General features: G+C 42.5%; 2 protein-coding genes across 2 annotated transcripts in view; one reads left to right on the plus strand and one right to left on the minus strand.

Moving 5' to 3' along the window:
- Positions 1–10,622: 10,622 nt before the first annotated feature.
- Positions 10,623–13,264, minus strand: tmem53 (transmembrane protein 53). Its single transcript, XM_079529685.1, has 3 exons — positions 13,055–13,264; positions 12,714–12,817; positions 10,623–12,205 (listed from the first exon to the last, which is right to left on the minus strand). Exons 1-3 carry the CDS (start codon positions 13,122–13,124, stop codon positions 11,504–11,506), a joined length of 876 nt encoding a protein of 291 aa, XP_079385811.1. The 5' UTR covers positions 13,125–13,264; the 3' UTR covers positions 10,623–11,503.
- A 1,341-nt stretch (positions 13,265–14,605) lies between these two features.
- tesk2 (testis associated actin remodelling kinase 2) overlaps positions 14,606–20,753 on the plus strand; it is a 64,099-nt gene continuing 57,951 nt past the window's right edge. The window contains exon 1 of the mRNA XM_079529980.1: positions 14,606–14,997. The gene's annotated coding sequence lies outside the window, so the exon portion shown is untranslated. The remainder of the gene's footprint in view (positions 14,998–20,753) is intronic.

Below are 20,753 nucleotides of genomic sequence, written 5' to 3' on the forward strand. Positions count from 1 at the left end.
CTTGAAACGTCATGTCCACTATGGTGTAAGGAACCAGTTCAGATCTTTTTTTTTTAACTTAAGCTGTATGAAATACTTGCCATTAATATAGTGGTTGCAACTGTATTGATTTATTGCCCGAGTCCCATGGTGGGAGTTCTGCTCTGGTTTTGGTGAAATATTAAGTAGTTCCGGTCATTTTGTGGGGGGCACAGGGGGCCACGCAGTAAAAGTAAATTAATCCACAATACTAAGGTAATTTGTATTGTTGACCTATTTCTAAAATATTAGTGCAACTTTCGTTCATTTTTTACCCCTCTATCACAAAGAACTATGTTTTTTGTGTCCATATCACTACGCCCAAAAGATAGTTCCATGTGATAGAGGGTCAAAGTTGAATGAAAGTTGCACTAATATTTTAGAAATGCGTCAACAATACAAATGACGTTAGTTTTGTGGATTCATTTACTTTTACTGCGTGGCCCCTTTACTGCGTGGCCCCCACAAAATGACCGGAACTACTTAATATTCACCAAAACCAGAGCAGAACTCCCACCACGGGACTCGGGCAATACATTAATACAGTTGCAACCACTATATTAATGGCAAGTATTTCATACAACTTAAGTTCAAAAAATCTGAACTATCCCTTTAATAATTATTTTTTATGATTTGGAGCTTAATCCTGTGTGCGGACCTTACCCTTTTTCTATCATTAACCAAGGCCCGGAACATGGCGTTTAGTGAGTGGATGTGCATGCTCTATTGCACTTTAACGTTAAATTTGGTGACATGTTTCACAGTAAAAGTAGAATAACGTACATATAGAGAAGTTGAACAATATTTAGCAAAATCAACTAATGAGAATTAAAAAGGAAAAGAAAGCAATCGATACAGTTTATGTACAATCAATGTACGACCAACTCTCAGAGCTAAACCATTACAAAGACCCTGCATGCCATGCAACAGCAAATGAGGGTTTTGATGGGATTAGACTTTATTAAAATGCATAATGTTTCGATGATTGTTGTTGGATCATTCAAGCATTGGTTCAAGCATCTTAAAATCATACAAATGTTCTAATAAAGTGCACGTGATCGGGGACAGAGTACCAGGACTTGGTATTATCATGAGTATACTATATTTGTGAAATTCAACTTATTTTGTTGATACAGGTAAATTAAAAATACAGTTAGGCTACTACACTGAAATATAAAATCAAATATAAACACACACACACAGCCGTCTGTTATGCTCTCTCTCACGTGTGTGTGTGTGTGTGTGTGTGTGTGTGTGTGTGTGTGTGTGTGTGTGTGTGTGTGTGCGTGCGTGTCAAACATGCACTGTCACACTCTGGTACTTAGCCACATCTTATTAGATGCTGCCTTGTGTGTTTATGCAAAGTTGTACTATCACATGCACATACAAACATACGCACACACAAACCCACCCCTGCTTACTATGCACCTGCTGCCTGCCTGCCACACACACACACACACACACACACACACCCCCCAACCCTGGAAGTACTGCTGCCATCACGCACAGGACCTGGTCTGTCTCTGTGACACACACAGTTTGTTTGGTACTGTTAATTTGACAGGGCTCTGAGTAGAGACTCTGAAAAACACACGCACACGCACGCACACGCACACGCACACGCACACACACACACACACACACACACACACACACACACACACACACACACACACACACACACACACACACACACACACACACACACACACACACACCTTTAATTTGACAGCGCTCTAACAAGAGCCCGCTGCTTGTCAAATGTTCTCCAGTGGCAGCGGGGATCCGCACAGCAGAGGGGTTCCTGTTCAAGGACATCAGTGAAGAAAACCACACGCACACACACTCACTGACACGCGCCCAACACACACGCGTGCACACTCACATGCGCACTCACATGCTTTGAACAGGCCCGAGAGAGGCTGCCTGGCGCACCGTGCGACGGGAGAGAGGCTGCACACACGCTGAGGGGCTCCGACGCAGCTGTCTCCCACTTTTTCTCTCTCTGGCTCTGTGTGCCTTTTTTCTCTTTATCTATCATCCTATCGCTCTCTTCGCCTTTTTGGTCTTAAGTAGAGGGCTGAGGGGCCGGGAAGGGAGGGGCGGGGGGGATTTTGATGACGGCTCCCTGTCTAGTCCAACAACCTGATACTCTCAACCACACACACACACACAGACATACACTCACAGATAGTACATATATTATATACTAATATGAATATATATGTATACTTTGTACTGTATAAACAAACAGGCACACATGCGTACACACACACACACAATCATGTCCTCTTATTCGATTCTCTCTTCAATTCCAAACACCAGGAAATCTTTAAAGTGACTTCAAGGGCAGATGTGACTTTGGTCCTCATCCTGTCTCAAGTGTATGTGTGCGCGGGTGCGTGTGTGTGTGTCTTCTGTTCACTCACACAGTCGCGGATTCCGCCCTTCGTTGCGTCCTGCTTGTGCGCTCTCATGCTGTCTTCCGCGGGACGCTTTGCTCATTAGGGGCAGAGAGAGAGCGAGAGTGGTGGGACTGAGAGACTCGTCGCCGGCTCCCCCTGCTTCAACTGGATCACACGTCCAGGGCCCGCGGCGGCCGCAGAGCGACGGAGAAGCGAGGTCTCAGCGCTGCGTGTGTTGCGTCGCCTAAAACCGCAGGCAGGCAGTGTGCTGCATGGGGGATGTCACAGAGAGCAGATGACATTGAAGATCCTAAGGTGTGTGAGAGGGAGATGACACAGAACGAGGAACTCATGAGAGATGTGCTGGTAAAAAAAATCAAAAAGGTTGCTTAATCTGTGCTTTGTCCTTGATGATTTGATCTAAGCCCCCGGGCCCCCCCAAACAGAAAGAAAAAGAGAAAGAGAAAGAGAAAGAGAAAGAGAGAGAGAGAGAGAGAGAGAGAGAGAGAGAGAGAGAGAGAGAGAGAGAGAGAGAGAGAGAGAGAGAGAGATCATCCAGACTTAGTGGTATTTGCTGCTGTGAAAGACAAAGTCAATTAGACATTTTATGCAGTGTCTTTGCAAATGTAAAGTTAAAGTACAACATTCTCCCTAGAACAGGCACATACAAATCCCAACAAACAAACCAAAACTATTTTAGACATTGAGGTGGAGTGTAAACTGAACAAATATACTGCCATTTTACTTACTTACGTAGCTCACTGAACGTAAAATTGTGTTATCACAGAAGAACATCAGGGAATGTCAGACTTAACATCTAAATGTCACATTTAGAAATCTCTGCAGATCACCACATGCAGAGAGATAAGCACCGGGAGGGGCTATATCATACCATCATAGGGAGTGTGTGTGTGTGTGTGTGTGTGTGTGTGTGTACGTGCACACCAGATTAAATACTGTCGTCTACAGTATATCCCCCAGTGAAAGGGGTTTCATAATGTACCATCCAAAATGTCAACATACAATAATACAAATATTTCTTACCCATTCTTCCCCTTCAACTGAGAGTGACATTAAACCAAAGAATCAGTTGATCCTTTACCAGGCACAAACACACAGTAAAGTTCACTCAGGTTTAGTGACTGTAATGTAAGGCCACATGCACTGTATGATAACTAGTTCTGTAAAGTGCAAAAGGAAATCAATAGGCATTTTTTTAAAAGATGTTAGGACTGTATTTTCCGATTTGAACTGGCACTGATTTTACTGCATGTGCATCAAAATGTTCATAGGTCCTAGTACTTTACTGTATAGTTTTGAGATGGTAAAAAAGGGATAGACAGATTATTTAAACCCTGTAAATCATGACCAAAAAAAGATTCACGTGAAAAGCCAAGGTCTATGAAACTATCGGCTTGAAATAGGAAACACGGAGGATATGTTACGGCATTGCCAAGTGCTACCACTTAACCCATTCAGGCCTGCCGTCGAAATATAAAAAAAAAATATTCTAAATCATGACAATTTTCAGAAAGATTTGAGGCACATTTTAACGATTTTTCAAAAATAGCAGACCTACAAGTTCATAGCGCGGCACTCGGTGCCGCGCTATGAGCTTGTAGATCTGCTATTTTTCAATAGCTAAATTATAACATAATGTATGTAACACCAAAAGGGGTTCCCGCTAAAAATGGGTTAATACCATTAATCTCTCTCTCTCTCTCACTCTGAGTGCATGGCGTCCTCTAAAAGTATGGATCTTGACCGCAGCCATTTTCTGTGGAAGAGGGAAAGGCTAAAGAGAAAGCACTGACCCCTCTTCACAGCAATTTTTCCCTCATCAACTTGTGAGACTTCATTAACTTCCGTGCGGGTAATTTCTTCTTTCAGTGCGTTTCAGAAAGGGTGCCGTTATGACGTTTTTATATTCCTGAATCTCAGTAGTCCTTTCTCTCATCAGTTTCCCGGCTCTCTCTCTCCCTTCCTTGCCCCCAGCGCATAACACACATCAGGGGGATGCTGGCTTTGTTCAGTTTATCTGAGAAATGTTCATGGATGGACCAGTAATACTTGACATCAAGGAATTGAAACAATACAAAATATTTGCATAGGTATCTTGGACGCAGCTACAACAATGGAACATTTCAGTTGGAGCCTATGACATTTTGTTTGAAACAACAAGAGATTACAATACATTTGAATTTAGAAAAAATAATGTTCACATAGAAAGTAGTAAGTACTAATATTTAGTCTGTGGAGAAACATATTTGTTTCTTCTGGATTACCGCCGGTATTCCCATTTCACTTAAAATCAGCCTTAATGCTGGGACTGGAGTTGTGTCCAACGAAATATCCACTGCTCAACCTGTGGGGTATTTGGCTGGCTGCACATGACACAGGAAACTGTGGGCCAATGCTGCCCTCTATGGGAACATTTGTGTCACTGTAAGGACAGTATCAATGTCTTAAGTGTTTGCATCATCTCATGGTTGGTGATGATGGGAAGTATACCACTGCAAGACAGGTTTGATAGTGTTTGGAGAAACATATGTTCGTAATTATCTCCGCTGGGCCGCAACACTAAGTAAACTAAGTAGCCTATAGCGTTACATTATTTTACATTAAAATAAAACAATTCAAAGTCAGAGAGGAAGAAAATCTAACCAACTGAACTGAATGTGGTAATGTTATTGCATTGACGCGATCATGAAAAAAAAAAGAGTGTCAGGGTCTCTGGATCATGATAACACTAAGATTTAGAATGGACCGATTTGGAGCGACTATTCAAACATCGTCATTTGAAACAGCGGAGAAAATCACCCGCCTGATTAGACCTGTCCGTCTCTGCACTCCAGTAAGCCCTGTTCATCTGTCTGCGCCCATATGTAAACTCCCCTTCTTTCTCCCTCTCCTCCAACCCTCTCTAAATGATACATTAAGTGCCAAGACCAAGGCTGGCGCACAGACAAATGCCAAGCACTCGCTCCTCCAAATGTCAAATCTGACAGTCAGAGACATTCAATAACCATCCCTGCCGAACCAATTCAGAGCCACGTTCTTCAAACAGTCCCTGACGTCTAAGGACCAGAGAGGAAGGGAAAGGATTTTTTTTCCCCCTCCGTTTTGCATTCATGTATGAGACAGCATGCCATGTTTCCAAAACAGTATCTCTGAGACAAGGCTACGGGTAGAATGTACAACTGCAGTAGTAGTACTATACATGGTGTGGTGCATGGCGGCGGTGGTTCAGGGGTAGAGTGCCTGGATGGTAACCGCAAGGTTGCCAGTTCAAACCCTGGGCTCCCCAAGAGTTACTGTCAAAGTGTCCTTGAGCAAGACACTGAACCCCTAATTGCTCCCGATGTGCTAGTTGGTGCCTTGCATGGTTTCAGTTGCCATGTGTGTGTGAATGGGTGAGTGAATGTAATGCACAATCTCTGTAAAGCGCCTTGGATAAAGGTGCTATATAAATGCACCATTTACCATGCGTGCAGTGTGTGTATATAGTATACAATTACCACACATATATAATCTATATGTACTTCTATATGTACTATCATACCTGGCCTTGGAAGGGAGGCCATGATCACACATCTGTTCTAATGTTATGTATGTATGGCAATACATTCAAGCACAAACTCAATACAAAGGCTGTTAACTGTGAGTGGACGACCCAATTAAGCATTACACTTGTTTACAACAGGGTCCACCATGTTCAATTCATCAAAGATGTGATGTGATGTGATGTGATTTATGTGATGTGATTTAACCATTTTGGGCAGGAACCCCGTTTGGTGTTTTAAGCATTATGTTGTACTTTTAGCTATTGAAAAAAAGCAGATCTAGCTTGTAGATCTGCTGTTTTTGAAAAATCTTAAAAATGTGGCGCAAATTTCGAATATATATATATTCTTTCAGAGCGAACGTTTTTAACTCAAATCTTTGCTTCTGGGGGGTCTCTGGAACTACATATTTTCAGATGGGGTCGGCGGCCAATTACATATATTTTTGGGGTCCTTGACATGAAAAGGTTTAAGAACCACTGACATAGAAACATGGGGTTTTTCAGAAAACTGTCATGATTTAGAAGGCATTTGTAAAATCGTCCTCAGGTCTAAATGGTGACCACCGAAATGGTGGTTAGTAAACGCGTCGACCACCGAAACGCGTCGGTGCTGTTATAGCCGTGGTCAACCGCACAGAATGCAGCCTACTCAGATGTTGGTAGGTCAGCAGATGGCTACTGTCTGAGTGCATTCAATGCTCTGATTAAACGTGACTTTGTCCCTTTCAATGCATTGATGGCATTCGAAAATGTACATCCGGCTTTGCTGTTCTAGGAAGGATGGAAGTTTAACTAGGAAGGATAGTGTGTTCCTCTGCACGCATTATGTGTGAAACTGGCTGGCTGGCTCCATGTGTAATGGTTGTCTACTCTACACCCTATGGGCTCCATTTTCGTCACCGCTAAACCCCTTATCCCTAAAATTATTTGCCTTTTTTATTTTTTATTTTTATTTTGAAAAACATTTTTGAATAGTTCAACTAGCCAATCTACATTGACACGTTGTGAGCTTGTAGACTGGCCATTTTAATTATTCAAAAATATTTTGCAAAATAGTAAAAAAAGGCAAAGAAGTTTAGGGATAAGGGGTTTAGCTGTGACGAAAATGGAGCCCTATAGCTCCCCAACCACCAGTGGAAGTTGTTAGTGTCAGAGACAATACACATGGGGGATAATTGGCATAATTACTAAATTGGGAGGAAGATGACACACACTGGAACACACTGGAATTTAAGGCCATTTATAAATAAAGCTATGGGCATCTGTCATTGCCCTCAGTCAGAATCCAATTGTGGACCCGCATAGCCTCGGTTGGATAAGCTTATGCAACCACAAATGCCAGGGTGATAATGTATCATGGCCACAGGCATTTGAGAAACTCTGCTTCGCATCACAGACATAATATCTCCCGGTGAAACTCCTCACTACTGTGAGGTGAAACGAGTCGACTGGCGACTCCATGTGTATCGGAGGGGTGTGGTACGTTTTCTACACCCTCCCCAAGACCTACAGTAGGGGTTGGCATTCCGCACACATGGGGGGAATGTCTAAATTGGGACAAATTATATAAATAAGGTTGTTTCTGACACTTACCTAGGATCATATAATGAACTTTTCCTTTTGAAAAAAGCTTTTTAACAGTTGACCCTGCTGCTCCATCCATGGCTCACCGACTCCTCTCCCTCTCATGTCTCCTCCTCCCTCTCCATCCCCTTCTCTCCTCTTCTCTCTCCATCCCCTTCTCTCCTCTCACCTCCTCCCTATCCATCCCGTCCTCCCTCTCCTCCTCCTCTCCTCTCCATCTGTGTGTGTTCATGTCCCATCAATGCATGGTACTACTAACATTGTCTCTTGTCTGCATCTATATCACAAATTCAACATTTAGAGACCTATGCCCCAGAGTTTGAATGCTTTCTCAATGTAGGCATTCAACACAGACTCTTATGCAAAGCGAGTAAGCATGCCATGAACCCATATTGTCAACAAACAATAGTGTAAAGTCACATGCACAAGTGGAGTGCAAATACAAAGCCAAGAGAACAATGTTGTGACTCAAAGAAATAAGGATACCAGGTACTACTGAACCTAGCATGCACAAAGAACATTCTCTCTCTCTCTCTCTCCCTCCCCGACTTTAAAAAAACAAAAGGTGAAATGCACACTTCACCAATGTCAATGTCAATAATCTACCCTACCTGGCTATACTGTCTACAACAGCCAGGCTACACGAAATGAAAGTCTCTCCTCATGTGCATTTTTTGTTTGTGGTTGTTTGACATTGCATCTCAGTCTGGTCAATATATTAAAACTTGTCCTTTAATAAATTCACACAGATGACTTCAAAGCTGCTTAAATGTAAGCAATGTACAACTGTTAGAGAAATGCAGTGGTCGTGGAGCTAACGATAGGACCCCTAAGCTTTTGAAGGATTAGTAGTGGATACAAAGTAGCCGAAAAGCGAAAAGCAAATACTCAATGAAGTAGGCCTACAGGTAAACAAACTCAAGTAGAGAAGACTAATTATTATAAGAGTGACTTACTTGTGACTTCCCTGGGTCTTTCCCATAGAGTATATATATATAAGGTCTTTCCCCAAGGAAGTTCCTTGGGTCTTTCCCACGCCCAACCTCGCGTCACCAAGCAGGCTTTCCAGTTTCCACCTCGTCTACTGTACCACCTGTCCAGTCTATCCATATCTACGACACGGTCTCTCCACTCGAGAGACAGAGCTCACACAATTTTTCCTTTTGTTAAATTGTGTAAGCGTTTCACTTTCTCAGTTTTCTGGCTTGACGCTTGAGCTATCCACACGGACATTTATTTGTGGCCTTCCTTCAAAAGAGGAACTAAATTAGCATGTGATGAATTCAACCTGCAGTACAGCAGAAACCTCTACCAGGCCAGCAGGGGGTGGAAGAGGACTGCTGAACAAAATCAGGGAGTTATTCTAGAGGTGACCTACAATAATCAGTTGAGGGAAAAAAACACTTTTACTGAGGAAACCACGTTCTCCTTCCCTAGCTGGTACTCCCTCACCCCCCCCCCCCCCCCCCCACACACACACACACACACAGTTCAGTCCACGTATGTTGGGGGCAGAATATTCTCATGGTCTCAATGCTAGACACCATTGTATTGTCTTATGTTGGAACAAAGGACAGCCTTAAATGCGTGTTTTGTTGTCGTTTCTGAGCTGGAGAGAATGAGCCCCTGGCTAAAGATGCTCTGCTAGCTCTACCGTCCGTAGCTCCTTTGTCCAGGAGATGGTCTTGGCCAAAGTTGTCCTCCTTTCCACCACTGGCTCCAGAGTCCAGAGTCCAGCTCTAGTCTCTTCTAGACCTTTCTCACCAGCTTGTTGAGCGTGTGCAGCTAAACCTTGATGCCACCTCTTCATGGCAAACTAGAAAAAGTGCCCTTCTGGGCACAGGTCTCCACCAGGAGGATAGGACTGTGTGAGATGTTTGGCAAAATGTTTAGGAGTAATATAAACATGTTTTTTTGTTTGTTATTTTTTTGCAACAATTTTCTTCATTTTGTTGAGGAAATGCAGAGCCAGATCACTCATAGCATGAGGATAGAATTCTGGATGAGCAGGACATGTGCAGCATTTCGTACAAAACGGGCCACTCCTGAAAACTTTGGAAGTTAGCCAATCAGTGTAGAATCTGAGAAATCCAACAGACTCGTCTTGATCACATGACTACAGAGATCATGTGTAGGCCTACCGATTTGCGTGACATTTGGATGAAATCTGTGCGACTAACATAAGCAATGTGTTTTGCAGAAATCGGCCTCATGGTGACGCTATAACCAGCAGATGTGGAGGGATGCAGGGACAATGTTTTTCCATGGCCTCTAGGGAGTGCGCATACATAAGTTGTATACAGATCGATGCAGTTATAGCTAAAAACAGGAATTGGCCTGTTATAGCGCCACCTTGAGGCTGATTTGGGGAAGAAATGAGTGGCATGTCGTCCTCGGCCTAGTGGAAATGTGCGTGTATAATTTCACGGAAATTGCACACTGTGTTTGTGATTTGTGGCATTTTGTTCGAAACGGACCAATCATGTGAGCTTTGGAAGGCAATCTTAGCCAATCAGGATGGAAGATGGGAAATGGTGCAGATCCGTGTTGATCACATGATACACTAGATAGTGTATACCGAATTGTGTGATGTATGGATAAAATGTGTACGAGTAATCTACAGAAATGTGTTTTGCCTAAATCGGCCTCATGGTGGCGCTATAACAGGCCGTTGAGGAATATTTGGGGCAGAGGTTCGTCGTTGGCATCCAGGGAGTGTGTGTGCAAAGTTTGGCATGGATCGGGCCAACGGTGGCAGAGATTAGCTGGTAACAGACGGACGGAAGGAAGGACGGACGGACGCACACACACACGGACGGAGTGCAAAACATACTCTCTCCCCATGCCTTCGGCCTGTCCCCATGCCTTCGGCCTGGTGGAGACAATAAGTGTGATGACTACCACATCATCAGTTGTCTCTTGTCTGTAGTACAAATTGACCTGAGACTCCTAAAAATCATAGCTTGTTACCAATGTTACCAATAAATTAGCAATAGTTCAAAATTATGTAGTGTATCCCAACTCTTTAGCATTCAAAATTTGACATACTATTCAATGGTCACTCTCATTTATTCAAAGGCACATTAGTTAGAAAAAACACATTTTAGTCAGTGTTGAACAATATACATTCATAGTCTAACACTTTATTTTTTTGTGACAAATTACTTGTGTACCACTTATTAGGGCTGGGAATTGTTATACATTTTGACCCCAATTACAGTTTTAAAGCTTCCAAAACTTAACTACTGTTAAATACAGTGTTTACAATGTCTTTCTCAAGTGCCTCGTTGGAATAATTTACAATATATTTTCATTTCCATTTAACATTCATGTGCCATTAATCTTTCTAAGTAGAATCACAATTGTGCATTTTTTTTTTTATTACCGGCAGTTAAAACATTAAAATGTTGTAATGAAATATGTAATTTTTCAATGCCCAGCCTGCTTAGTTATAGATTCTACTAACTAACCTAAAATCCAACTAATTTCACCGGAGGTTTACGCCATTTTACCTTCATTTCTAATATTCAATGTTTTTAAGTTTCTATTTCTTAGTTGCCTTTACATCCGTTACATGACAGTAGTGCTGCAAATACAAGTATAGCGCAGGATAGACGTTGTACCACATTTCTAGTCCTTAGAGGTTACAATTGTAGGTCTTACACAGACATAGATTAAACCCAGATCAAAGGAAAACATCTGAAAGCAATCAAAACAAATCTAGGTCAATTCTGTAGAGCTAGCAGCCCAGGATGTGCTTTCGCCATGATCATTTAACTACAAAATTGTCAGTGTCACAATAGTTTACGGATCATTATAACACCAATTAACATTCAAGACCTCCGACGGTAAAAACACACTCTAACTGAAGCTACATCGTAAGCCATTTTCTTTCTGAAAACAAAGAGAAAAAACAACAACCAGAAAAGCATCACTCTTTCTGAACATGGTGTCTCTTTTTGATTTCTGTCCCTTCTGAGTCCTTCATGCAGGCGTCCAAAAAATTGCGGCACTTCAGAGTGTACTGCTCTGGGAACTCTCTGTAATGGCTAACGTGTGCAGTGGAAGCAAAGTCAAAGCTGTCCACTGGGACACCTTTCTGGGTCAGGGTCTCCACCATGAGCTCCACCTCTTTGTGGCGGATCACCTGGTCAGCTTTGGAGTAGAGATATAGCTGGGGCCAGCTGGGGGGCTTGTCTCGCAGGGCATCATAGTGGTTCTTGTGGATATATTTGGTGATGGGGTACAGCACCACCCGTAGCAGGAAAACAGTTACTGCAAAAAGCACTAGGAGAATGTACCTCAGAATGGGGTTTATTTTGGGCCCTAGGGTGGCCCTCAGCGCACGCAAGGCCCCCTGCACGTTCCCACTTCCCGGGGCGCTATCCACTACTGCCCCGATCACTCGCAGAGAGCTGAACTGTTTGTCACTGTGCAGGAGCTCTACGACGTAACGGTACAGCATGAAACCACCGTTGCTGAATATGTGGAAGAATATCGGGCTGTTTTCCACCTCGTAGTCATAGAGGACTTCCAGCAGTTTGAGGGCTGTGCCGCTCAGCTCCTTGTAGCCAAAAGACTCTGATATGAAGACCGTCTTTAAGGGGGCTGTATAGCAGACCGTGACACATCCCTAGAGAAACAAACGGTCAATGAGAATGTTAAATTGGAATAGAAACAAACATAGAAATTGTCTACTCTAAACCAGAGGTTCCCAATCACTGGTACTAGTAACACTAGTGGTACTTGAGCCCCCATATGGTGGTACGCAGAGGAGTCACCCAAAAAAGACAAAAGTGGAATAAAATATTTATATTAATACAGGTAGTTCTTCTGACCAAGTAATTGGTTGAAATAGGCTGAAATGAGAATGATGGCACACCTAGCCGTTAATAGAAGATTTGAGTACAGACATTAGAAATATTATCAGTTGTGCTTAGACAAAGTTGACAGAGCAGCAGCAAAATTGGCTTGGAACAAAAACAAAACAATTCAAAGAATAAATTACATTTTCCTCCTGTGTTAATAATAGCTGAATAGGATGGAGCAGGTCTACGCTCCTGTATTTCAACATCAATAATAGTAGTAATAGTCTAAACCATTCCCTTTACGGTAATTCGTTTTTCTTGTTCTTTGCCAACCTGTTCATTGTAGATGGAGCTGTACTTGGAGAGGTGCTTCTCTTTGCAACCAGCCCAGCCCAATAGGATGACAACTGGCTCCTTTGTCTCCTGCCAATGTCTCTCTGAAAGCACAGACAGACCACCAAACAAACATACCGTTATACAATAGTAGTATATAGTCCACGATTCTTGGTTGTTATTTGGTAGATGTGTGCTATCGTGCGCCCTTTTTGAGATGTATGTGTTGCTATGGATCGCTATGTAGCTTGTAGCCTACAGTGATAATAGCTCAGACTCCTCAGAGAGAGAGAACGTTAGCAACCTAGCTAGCAAAGCCATGTCGAAACATAACGCCTTACCCGATACCACAACATCAGGAAAGCAGATATTGTAGTCTATTTCATCGTCTGCCATTTCTGCACGATTCATATCAACTGTGCTCCTCGGTTTTATAGCTCATCTGGCTGACTGTTGTCAGATTGATCAATGATATGGGGATCTGATCGTTGACGTTCAACTGAGTACTAGTAGTAACGCTGGGTTACCTAATAATGGACATAGAGCGCTGCCCTGCCCCCTTTTTGAACGATACAGTTCATCGGTTGCTCTGGGTTGTCTGCTGCTGTCTATTATGGAACAGCTATCCCTACCTCTGGCCACTAGATGGCGAGAGTGTGCTGTCAATTCAATTCAGTCAATTCAAAGGAGCCTTATTGGCATGAGAATAAAACCTGTTTACATTGCCAAAGCAAGTGTAATATAATTAAAACTGTTGAAAATGGGGGAAATATACAGTAGGAGGGGGTACAGCATTGTGTAAACAGAGCTATGTCACATTGCATCGTTATATACATGTTATACAGGGTATAAAGCTTGAAACAAATATCAGCATTTGTTTGCAGTCACTTTGGGACAAATAGCAGCATTTGTTTGCAGTCACTTTGGGACAAATAGCAGCATTTGTTTGCAGTCACTTTGGGACAAATAGCAGCATTTGTTTGCAGTCACTTTGGGACAAATAGCAGCATTTTTTTTGCAGTCACTTTGGGACAAATACCATTTTTTCTCAAGACTATTTAAATAGTATACAAAAACCCCTCAGATTTAAGATGTTTAAAGGTAGCAGCTCTGTTTACATGTTCAGTACCTCTGGCCCATAGCTCTAATGTCTTTGCAATGTAAAGGCGTTAGAGCTATGGACCAGAGCTAACATGTGCAGTAGGTCTACTTGGTAGTTGTTGGTACAGTCCTTGTACCACCCTAAAGGACTACTTTAGTCAAAAGAAGGTTAGCCAAGCCAATGGAATGGAATACAACCTGACTAACCTTATTTTGTCGCAACAGTTCACACATCTTGCTGCTGTGTTTGCACATTGTTGTATTTCTGTCAAACTCTGCTGTCTGCTGCTGTCCAGCGGCGGCTACTGTTATGTCCACTAGATGGCGTCGTCTGCACACATAATGTGCAGGGGGTTTACTATAGTCTTGGACTGTTTTCAATATGATGATGAATCTGATGATGATCATGTCAAACAAATATTGCATTTACAAGCACGCACCACGCACGCACACACACACGCGCACACACACGCACGCACGCGCACGCACGCACACACACACACACACACACACACACGCGCGCGCACACACACACGCACGCACGCACGCACGCACACACACACACACACACACACACACACACACGCACGCACGCACGCACGCGCGCGCACGCACGCACGCACACACACACACACACACACACACACACACACACACGCGCGCGCACACAGCGCGATGTGTTTCAGTTTAGCCTGCGACACCGTCGTACTGCCTAGGTATAGGTTTAACATGTAGGCGGAGACAGTGGGAGGTGCCTGAATGAGAGAGAGAGAGAGAGAGAGAGAGAGAGAGAGAGCTGTCAAACCAGCAACAAGCGGCTGAAATATGATCTTAGGCGGACAATAAACAATAGTGTTTTTTTTGCTCGCTGGGAGGCCATTATTACTACTAGAAACTTTTGTTGCTTTGCTGCTCCGTCGCCGACGGTGTCGTCCTGGGATGTTATATTATCCAGTGTTTACAGGACGTAAATAAAGTGCGTGTGACTTTATGGGCTTGCTTGCTGCTTCGTGCTAACGTCCCGTGTGTGTTGCTAGCGGTTGGTTAGCGTGACTTTCTGTTGACAAACTAAAAGCCCAACCAACCCTGCAGACAAACTAGCACAGCCTCATCGATCCTTCGAGGAATGGAGCTGCACAGAGCCTTGGCTGAACTGTCGACTTTCATGACGAATACATAAAAGGTAACGGCAAGTCATTTTGTATGCAGTAACAATAACATTAACGGTAACTTAAAACGATTTTTTTGAAGCGTGTGTGTTGATTTGAGTGTAGAGTGTTTACATTTCCCCCCCCCTGGCATGGCTGCAGGCTGCCGCCTTACCTGTGCTGTGGTGGTGGTGGTGGGACATTATCCACAGCAACGAAACTATAGTAGGCTGCACATGCAATGAAATACCGTACTTAAGTTGTTTGCCTGTATAAATGTAGCCCTGAAACATGACTGTCATGATGATTGAACCATGGCTAGTATTAATGATGATGATAATAATAATAGTTCACATGGAAGCATTTTCCCATCCACCATAGTCCCTGGCTGCTACTATAGTTAATTATTTTTTAGCCCTGAAACATGACTTTTAAGCCCCATGGAATGACAGGCATGCCGCTGCTCACGTATCTTGGCGGTTTACCACAATAGATTGTACTCTGATAAGACTCAAGAGGGGACAGGTATTTTTCTTTGGATGAATGTGACCTAGCTTGCATATTTGATGAACATGTCCCTGTGTTCGTCAGGGCGTTTCACCTACCCAACATTCCTCCTCCCCTGATTAAGCTTATAGACAGTCTTCTCTAGACTGGAGACAACTGTCGTGACAATTATCAACGGTTTACAAGTGTGTCTTGATCAGTTGATTGTGGTTACTCGACTTTTGTTGAGCTGCTGGCTATCTTTGCCATAACATAATAATGATGGTTGTGGGGAGATTGGATGAAAAAGTAGTGAAGTAGCTGTTTGCCACTCATATACTGCACAGACACTCACTTGCACAAGTTGCACAACCCATCATCAAACTCACTTTTAGAGGTTGATTTACTACTGACATTTTCTATTAGCCTATAATCCAGTAGGAGTACGGGACTACGGGCACAGCTGGACCGGTGTGAGGGCCCCTAAACTACTGCTCAAACATTTGGCCCCAGGCTACTTTTGGGATGGCCCATCTGTTTTTGAATATCACAAGGCCACATTTTACAGACCAAGAACAGTCTGCCCACTAGTTTACAATTCCCTTTCGTGTGGTCATTTGAATTCATGCATTCACATTTGTGGGCAGTGCACTGGGCAGCAGGGGATGGCTGGGAAACAGAAATAGTGATGAGATGTTCTATATCTGATTCTAAGAGCTGCATAATTCTGCACATATAGTCATATTATTATATTGGCCTTCTTAAGGCCTGTCCATATCACCAAAATGTGCTAAATAGTTTATTCTTATTTTCCGTGGCATAACAATATCTAGTGAATGATGTTTAATTGTTCATCAAAAATCACACCTGTGTGAAGTGAGGGGCGCTCTTATCGTCGTACATCATCATGAAGGTAAAATAGACACTGACCATTGTCAATGCTTTTAGGACGAAGATAGTGGACGGTAACTAAAAGCTGGATATAGGAGGGGCTAGCACCCCTAAAAATATAACACTTAAACCTTTTTGGTATTGTCAACATTTTCCATATACAGTAGGGGGTTTAGTAAGAATCAGGTTGGCCACCTTATAGTTAGGTAAGGTAAAGCCTTAACGAACGAGACTGTTGACTTTACCCATATCCCATCTGCAGTGGCTGCAGGAGAACACAGGCCTGGCTTTGTGCATTTCAGTTGCCTACTTCTGTGATGGCAAGGCTGAAATGTAAGCGTGGGAAGTTTGTGTTTCGCTCAGCGTTCACTCTTTGCCTGTTTGTATCCAAGAGGCCTCTTGGCCACTAACGTGGGCGAGTGGATAAAGCATTCGTCCCTTATTGTTTTGCATTGTTTTTGAATTGAAGGAAGTAAGAATTTATATTTCACACTAGGCAGTACTTGTTCTCTTTCACCTGTGTGAGACTGACAATGAGATGAAACGTGCATGCCTGCTTGCTCTCTGGGCTCAGGAGGAAAAACTAAACTGAAATCAGATAAAGCTTGGGCCTGCTGCTCGTAGCCTACATTTTCCTTGGCAGAGAGAGTTTTTTATTACTGTCGGACTCTTTCAAAAAGGCACACAGACTGATGCGTCAGTGCAGAGAGAGAGAAAAAAATAGTACGAGGACGATGATGAAAATCCTTTTAAGGATGTAGCTCGGACTGAGAGGATGATCTCACTATGTTGTCCTGATGGGTCCAACTCTGGAAGAGGTGTTTAGTGTATATGACGTGATGTAATACTGAAAGAACAAGGCCAAGTCTGACTGTCTAAATAGTAAATACCCCTCCCTCTTACACTTGTCATGTCAATGCACTGTTTGCAATCTGTCATTATGGGACCATCGCACCGCCCTACGGCCCTACTCTCTCCATTCCAACCCCTATCTCTATCCACTGGTGGTGGTGGGATGTCAGTTCTGCCTGCTCTGTTACTTGATGTGCCTGAGTCACATTAGTATTAATGTTGTCTGTTATTCTTTCCGCTTGGTCTTTGCATCGCCGGAAACATATTTCCTGACCATGACTACTATCTAGATCTGTGTTACAATGGGAGAGTGATCACCTCCGGAACAGACCTGGAGGGTAACACTCTAGTGTGGCTTGCTGGTGTGTGCATGCATTGGGCCCTATTATGCATGTCTTAAGTACCAGGTCTTATTACTTAACTTAAGACCTGGAGGCGTGATCAATGCCATTTGGCTATTCTGAGTGGCCAAACAGCATTGACCACGCCTCCAGGTCTTAAGTTAAGTCATAAGACCTGGTACTTAAGACACGCATAATAGGGCCCATTGTGTCCACACACAGTGGACTTGAGTTTAAATAGCGTGCCATTGCCTATTTGCTGTATTTAATCATTATTGAGAGGCACTAGCCCCTCAATGTGTAAACACAAGTGTGATGATTTGATTGGCTGATCACCCCATAGTGATGATTTGATTGCCTGAGCAAAGCACATATTGAGGATAAAAGTGAGGGCAGAAAAGTGAAGACACCAAAAGTGATTGGCCGGAATGACTACTGTACTGTACTGTATTTTGCAGTTTGCACATGAGGCCAATACATTAACTAGTTTTTGCTAAGTGTTCATGCATTGCTAATGAAGCAACTCCTAAATTGTAGATGACTTCTTGAAGACCCAAGACCCTTTGCCCGAAGAGAGACTGTTCTATAACATATATTGACTGAACTGGCAAAAAGAATCACAGGGGTTAACATGTCTTTAGTTTGGGTTTGGGTTAAGCCTATTATATTAACACCCAATCCAGAATTGGATTTTGAGCCTAGATGAGCCTACTGACTTTATTGAAATAGTAAAAAAAGTATAAAGACATTTAAATGTGCAGTTCCAGTATGTAGAGTGGTATAGTGTTATAAGAGCAAAATTTATATACTTTTGCTCAGGGCTCTGAATGTTGTGAAAATCTCAATTAAGCATGCAATCTTATACTTAAAAAATCACACCCATGTGAAGTGAGGGGCGCTCTTATCATCATACATCATCATGACGTAACATGTCTATTTGCTCAGACACATGACGTAAATTCTCTATTCATTGTCAATGGGAATGCAATGTTTGTGTAAGACAAAAATCTACACTAACAGCTGAATATAGAGCCCCTCAAAAAACTCCTATAGGGCTGAAACCACCGTCAAGTTCTATTGTAATGTAGTTTTATTGAGGGGTTTATCTTGGAGCTGCTGGGTGGACCGACACTTGGAAAGTTTAGCTCAGAATGAGAGTGAGGTCATTCCTCTACCCTCAGCTTGCTATATATTCTCAACCAAAGTCTCATTCTGCTCCCCCAGGAACATATCAGGAAGTGCAATAGCAAAGAAGAAATTGTTAGGTGGTTATTTTTTTACCGTGAATAGAGATTCCTTTCCTTTGTCACCACTTCCAGATCTGCGTTTGAACCTGTCTTTTGTCCACCACTTGGTTCACCTTGTATTTTGTCAAAGCATCATAATTATTTCTTAAAAAGTGTGAAGTGAGGGGTGCTCTCATCGTCATACAGTTGGGTGCCACCGATATTGTCCCTTATCATTTGACCCATTTAGGCCTGACCTCAAAATTTTAAAAAAATCCTTCTAAATCCTCCAGTTTTCTGAAATAAATATTTTCACGGTTTTTCAAAAATAGCAGACCTACAAGCTCGTAGCGCGCCACTCGGTGGCGCGCTACGAGCTTGTAGATCTGCTATTTTTCAATAGCTAAATTATAACATAATGTTTAAAACACCAAAAGGGGTTCCCGCCCAAAATGGGTTAACTGTCCTTTTGCGCAGATCACGCAAACCTCAGCAAAAAGAAAAGGACAATAACCATGGCCTCCAACTGTACATCATCTCATCCCGGCCAATCACAATTTGCGTCCTCACTTTTGTCTTCAATGTTTGTGTTAAAGCTGGACATATAGCCCTCAAAAACAGATGTGAAAATCCAGATTGTTTACAAATGTTTAAAAAAACAATCGCACCCGTGTGAAGTGATGGGTGCTCTTTTCATCGTACATCATCACATTCCAGCTAATCACTTGTGGCGTCCTCAATTTTCTGTCCTCACTGTTTTACATTCGTTTCGTACAATGCTCAGGCTCACATCATCACTATGGGGTGCTTAGCCAAACAAATCATTGCTATGGGCTACACAAAACACACAAAGCTGGACATAGGAGGGTCTAGCGCCCCTCAAAAAAAAAGAAAATAAGAAGACCCTTAGCCACAGGACCCCTGTCACCTTTGTGCCCTGCTGATCTTGTTTTAGATAGCTTTGGCTATTTCTTGGCTAATCTCCTATAATTGGACAATCTGCCCCTATTAAAGCCATTACATTGTGGGCCTGTCTTGTAAAAGCCAGGCTTAGCTGTCCTAACATCAGTTCCACACTAGAGCGTTTATGCAACCAAAGGTACTGTACCACCAAGTTATCACCACTGTGTCACAGTCATCTGAGTAAGCTTCTAAGAAACGTTATGAGAATTGAACTAATATTATCACTATCATTATTATTCTAATTTTGCCAAACTGATAAGTCAATGTCTGTAGCTGATTGACTCCTTGTCTTTTTTTATGGAAAAGAAAAACTCGACACAGACCTGTATGAATCTTGCTGTAACCACTTGATGTTCAGGCATTTTATATTTTTACGGGTGAATTCATGAAAATCAAGCCATCAACCTTTTATAACAGACAAAACGGAGAAAGGGATCCTGTTTGGTGTATTTACCTGTATTATTTCACATAGAGCATGCCTTGTTGTGCTCTCTCTCAGCCTTTTCGATTAAGCATACATTCAGCTCGCTGTATAGTCAAGCAGGAAATTCCTTTCAGTAGTTAATGTTTGCCAGTGGCAAGATAAACGCATTTGCATTAAATCAGTTGATAAATGTTTAAAAGAATGACTCAACTTCCAGTTTATGAGTTCTGACAACAGAACAAACGGTGATGATGAGATCAGGTCACACATAAGAGGAAAGTCAGACCTGTATTCATTTCCTGAGCTAGTCTTGCTGGTCTTGTGTTGATCTATTCGTTAACATTGTGTGCATCTATCCTATCTCTGGAAAAGGATTGTGTGCATCTATCCTATCTCTGGAAAAGGAGTAGTGTCAACAAAGACCAATGTTTAGATATTAGACCCTAAGTGGCAGAAATAGACTTGTTTTATTGTCAATATACAGTAGGACCACACAAAGGACATAATTGAGCATTTGTTTGATCTACAAATACTCTCACTTACACATAAACATACTCTGTAAAACTCAACTTCCTATAATACAATAACACGGTCATTCTCACTTTCAT

The sequence above is a fragment of the Electrona antarctica genome, assembly GCF_951216825.1.
Source record: "Electrona antarctica genome assembly, chromosome: 19".
NCBI classification, from domain to species: domain Eukaryota; kingdom Metazoa; phylum Chordata; class Actinopteri; order Myctophiformes; family Myctophidae; genus Electrona; species Electrona antarctica.

Coding starts and splice junctions, on each gene's coding strand:
- tmem53 (XM_079529685.1), bottom strand. CDS start 13,124: ATGAATCGTGCAGAAATGGCAGACGATGAAATAGACTACAATATCTGC. Junction 12,818..13,054: donor TCCTGATGTTGTGGTATCGG/GTAAGGCGTTAT, acceptor CTGTGCTTTCAG/AGAGACATTGGCAGGAGACA. Junction 12,206..12,713: donor GCTCCATCTACAATGAACAG/GTTGGCAAAGAA, acceptor TTGTTTCTCTAG/GGATGTGTCACGGTCTGCTA.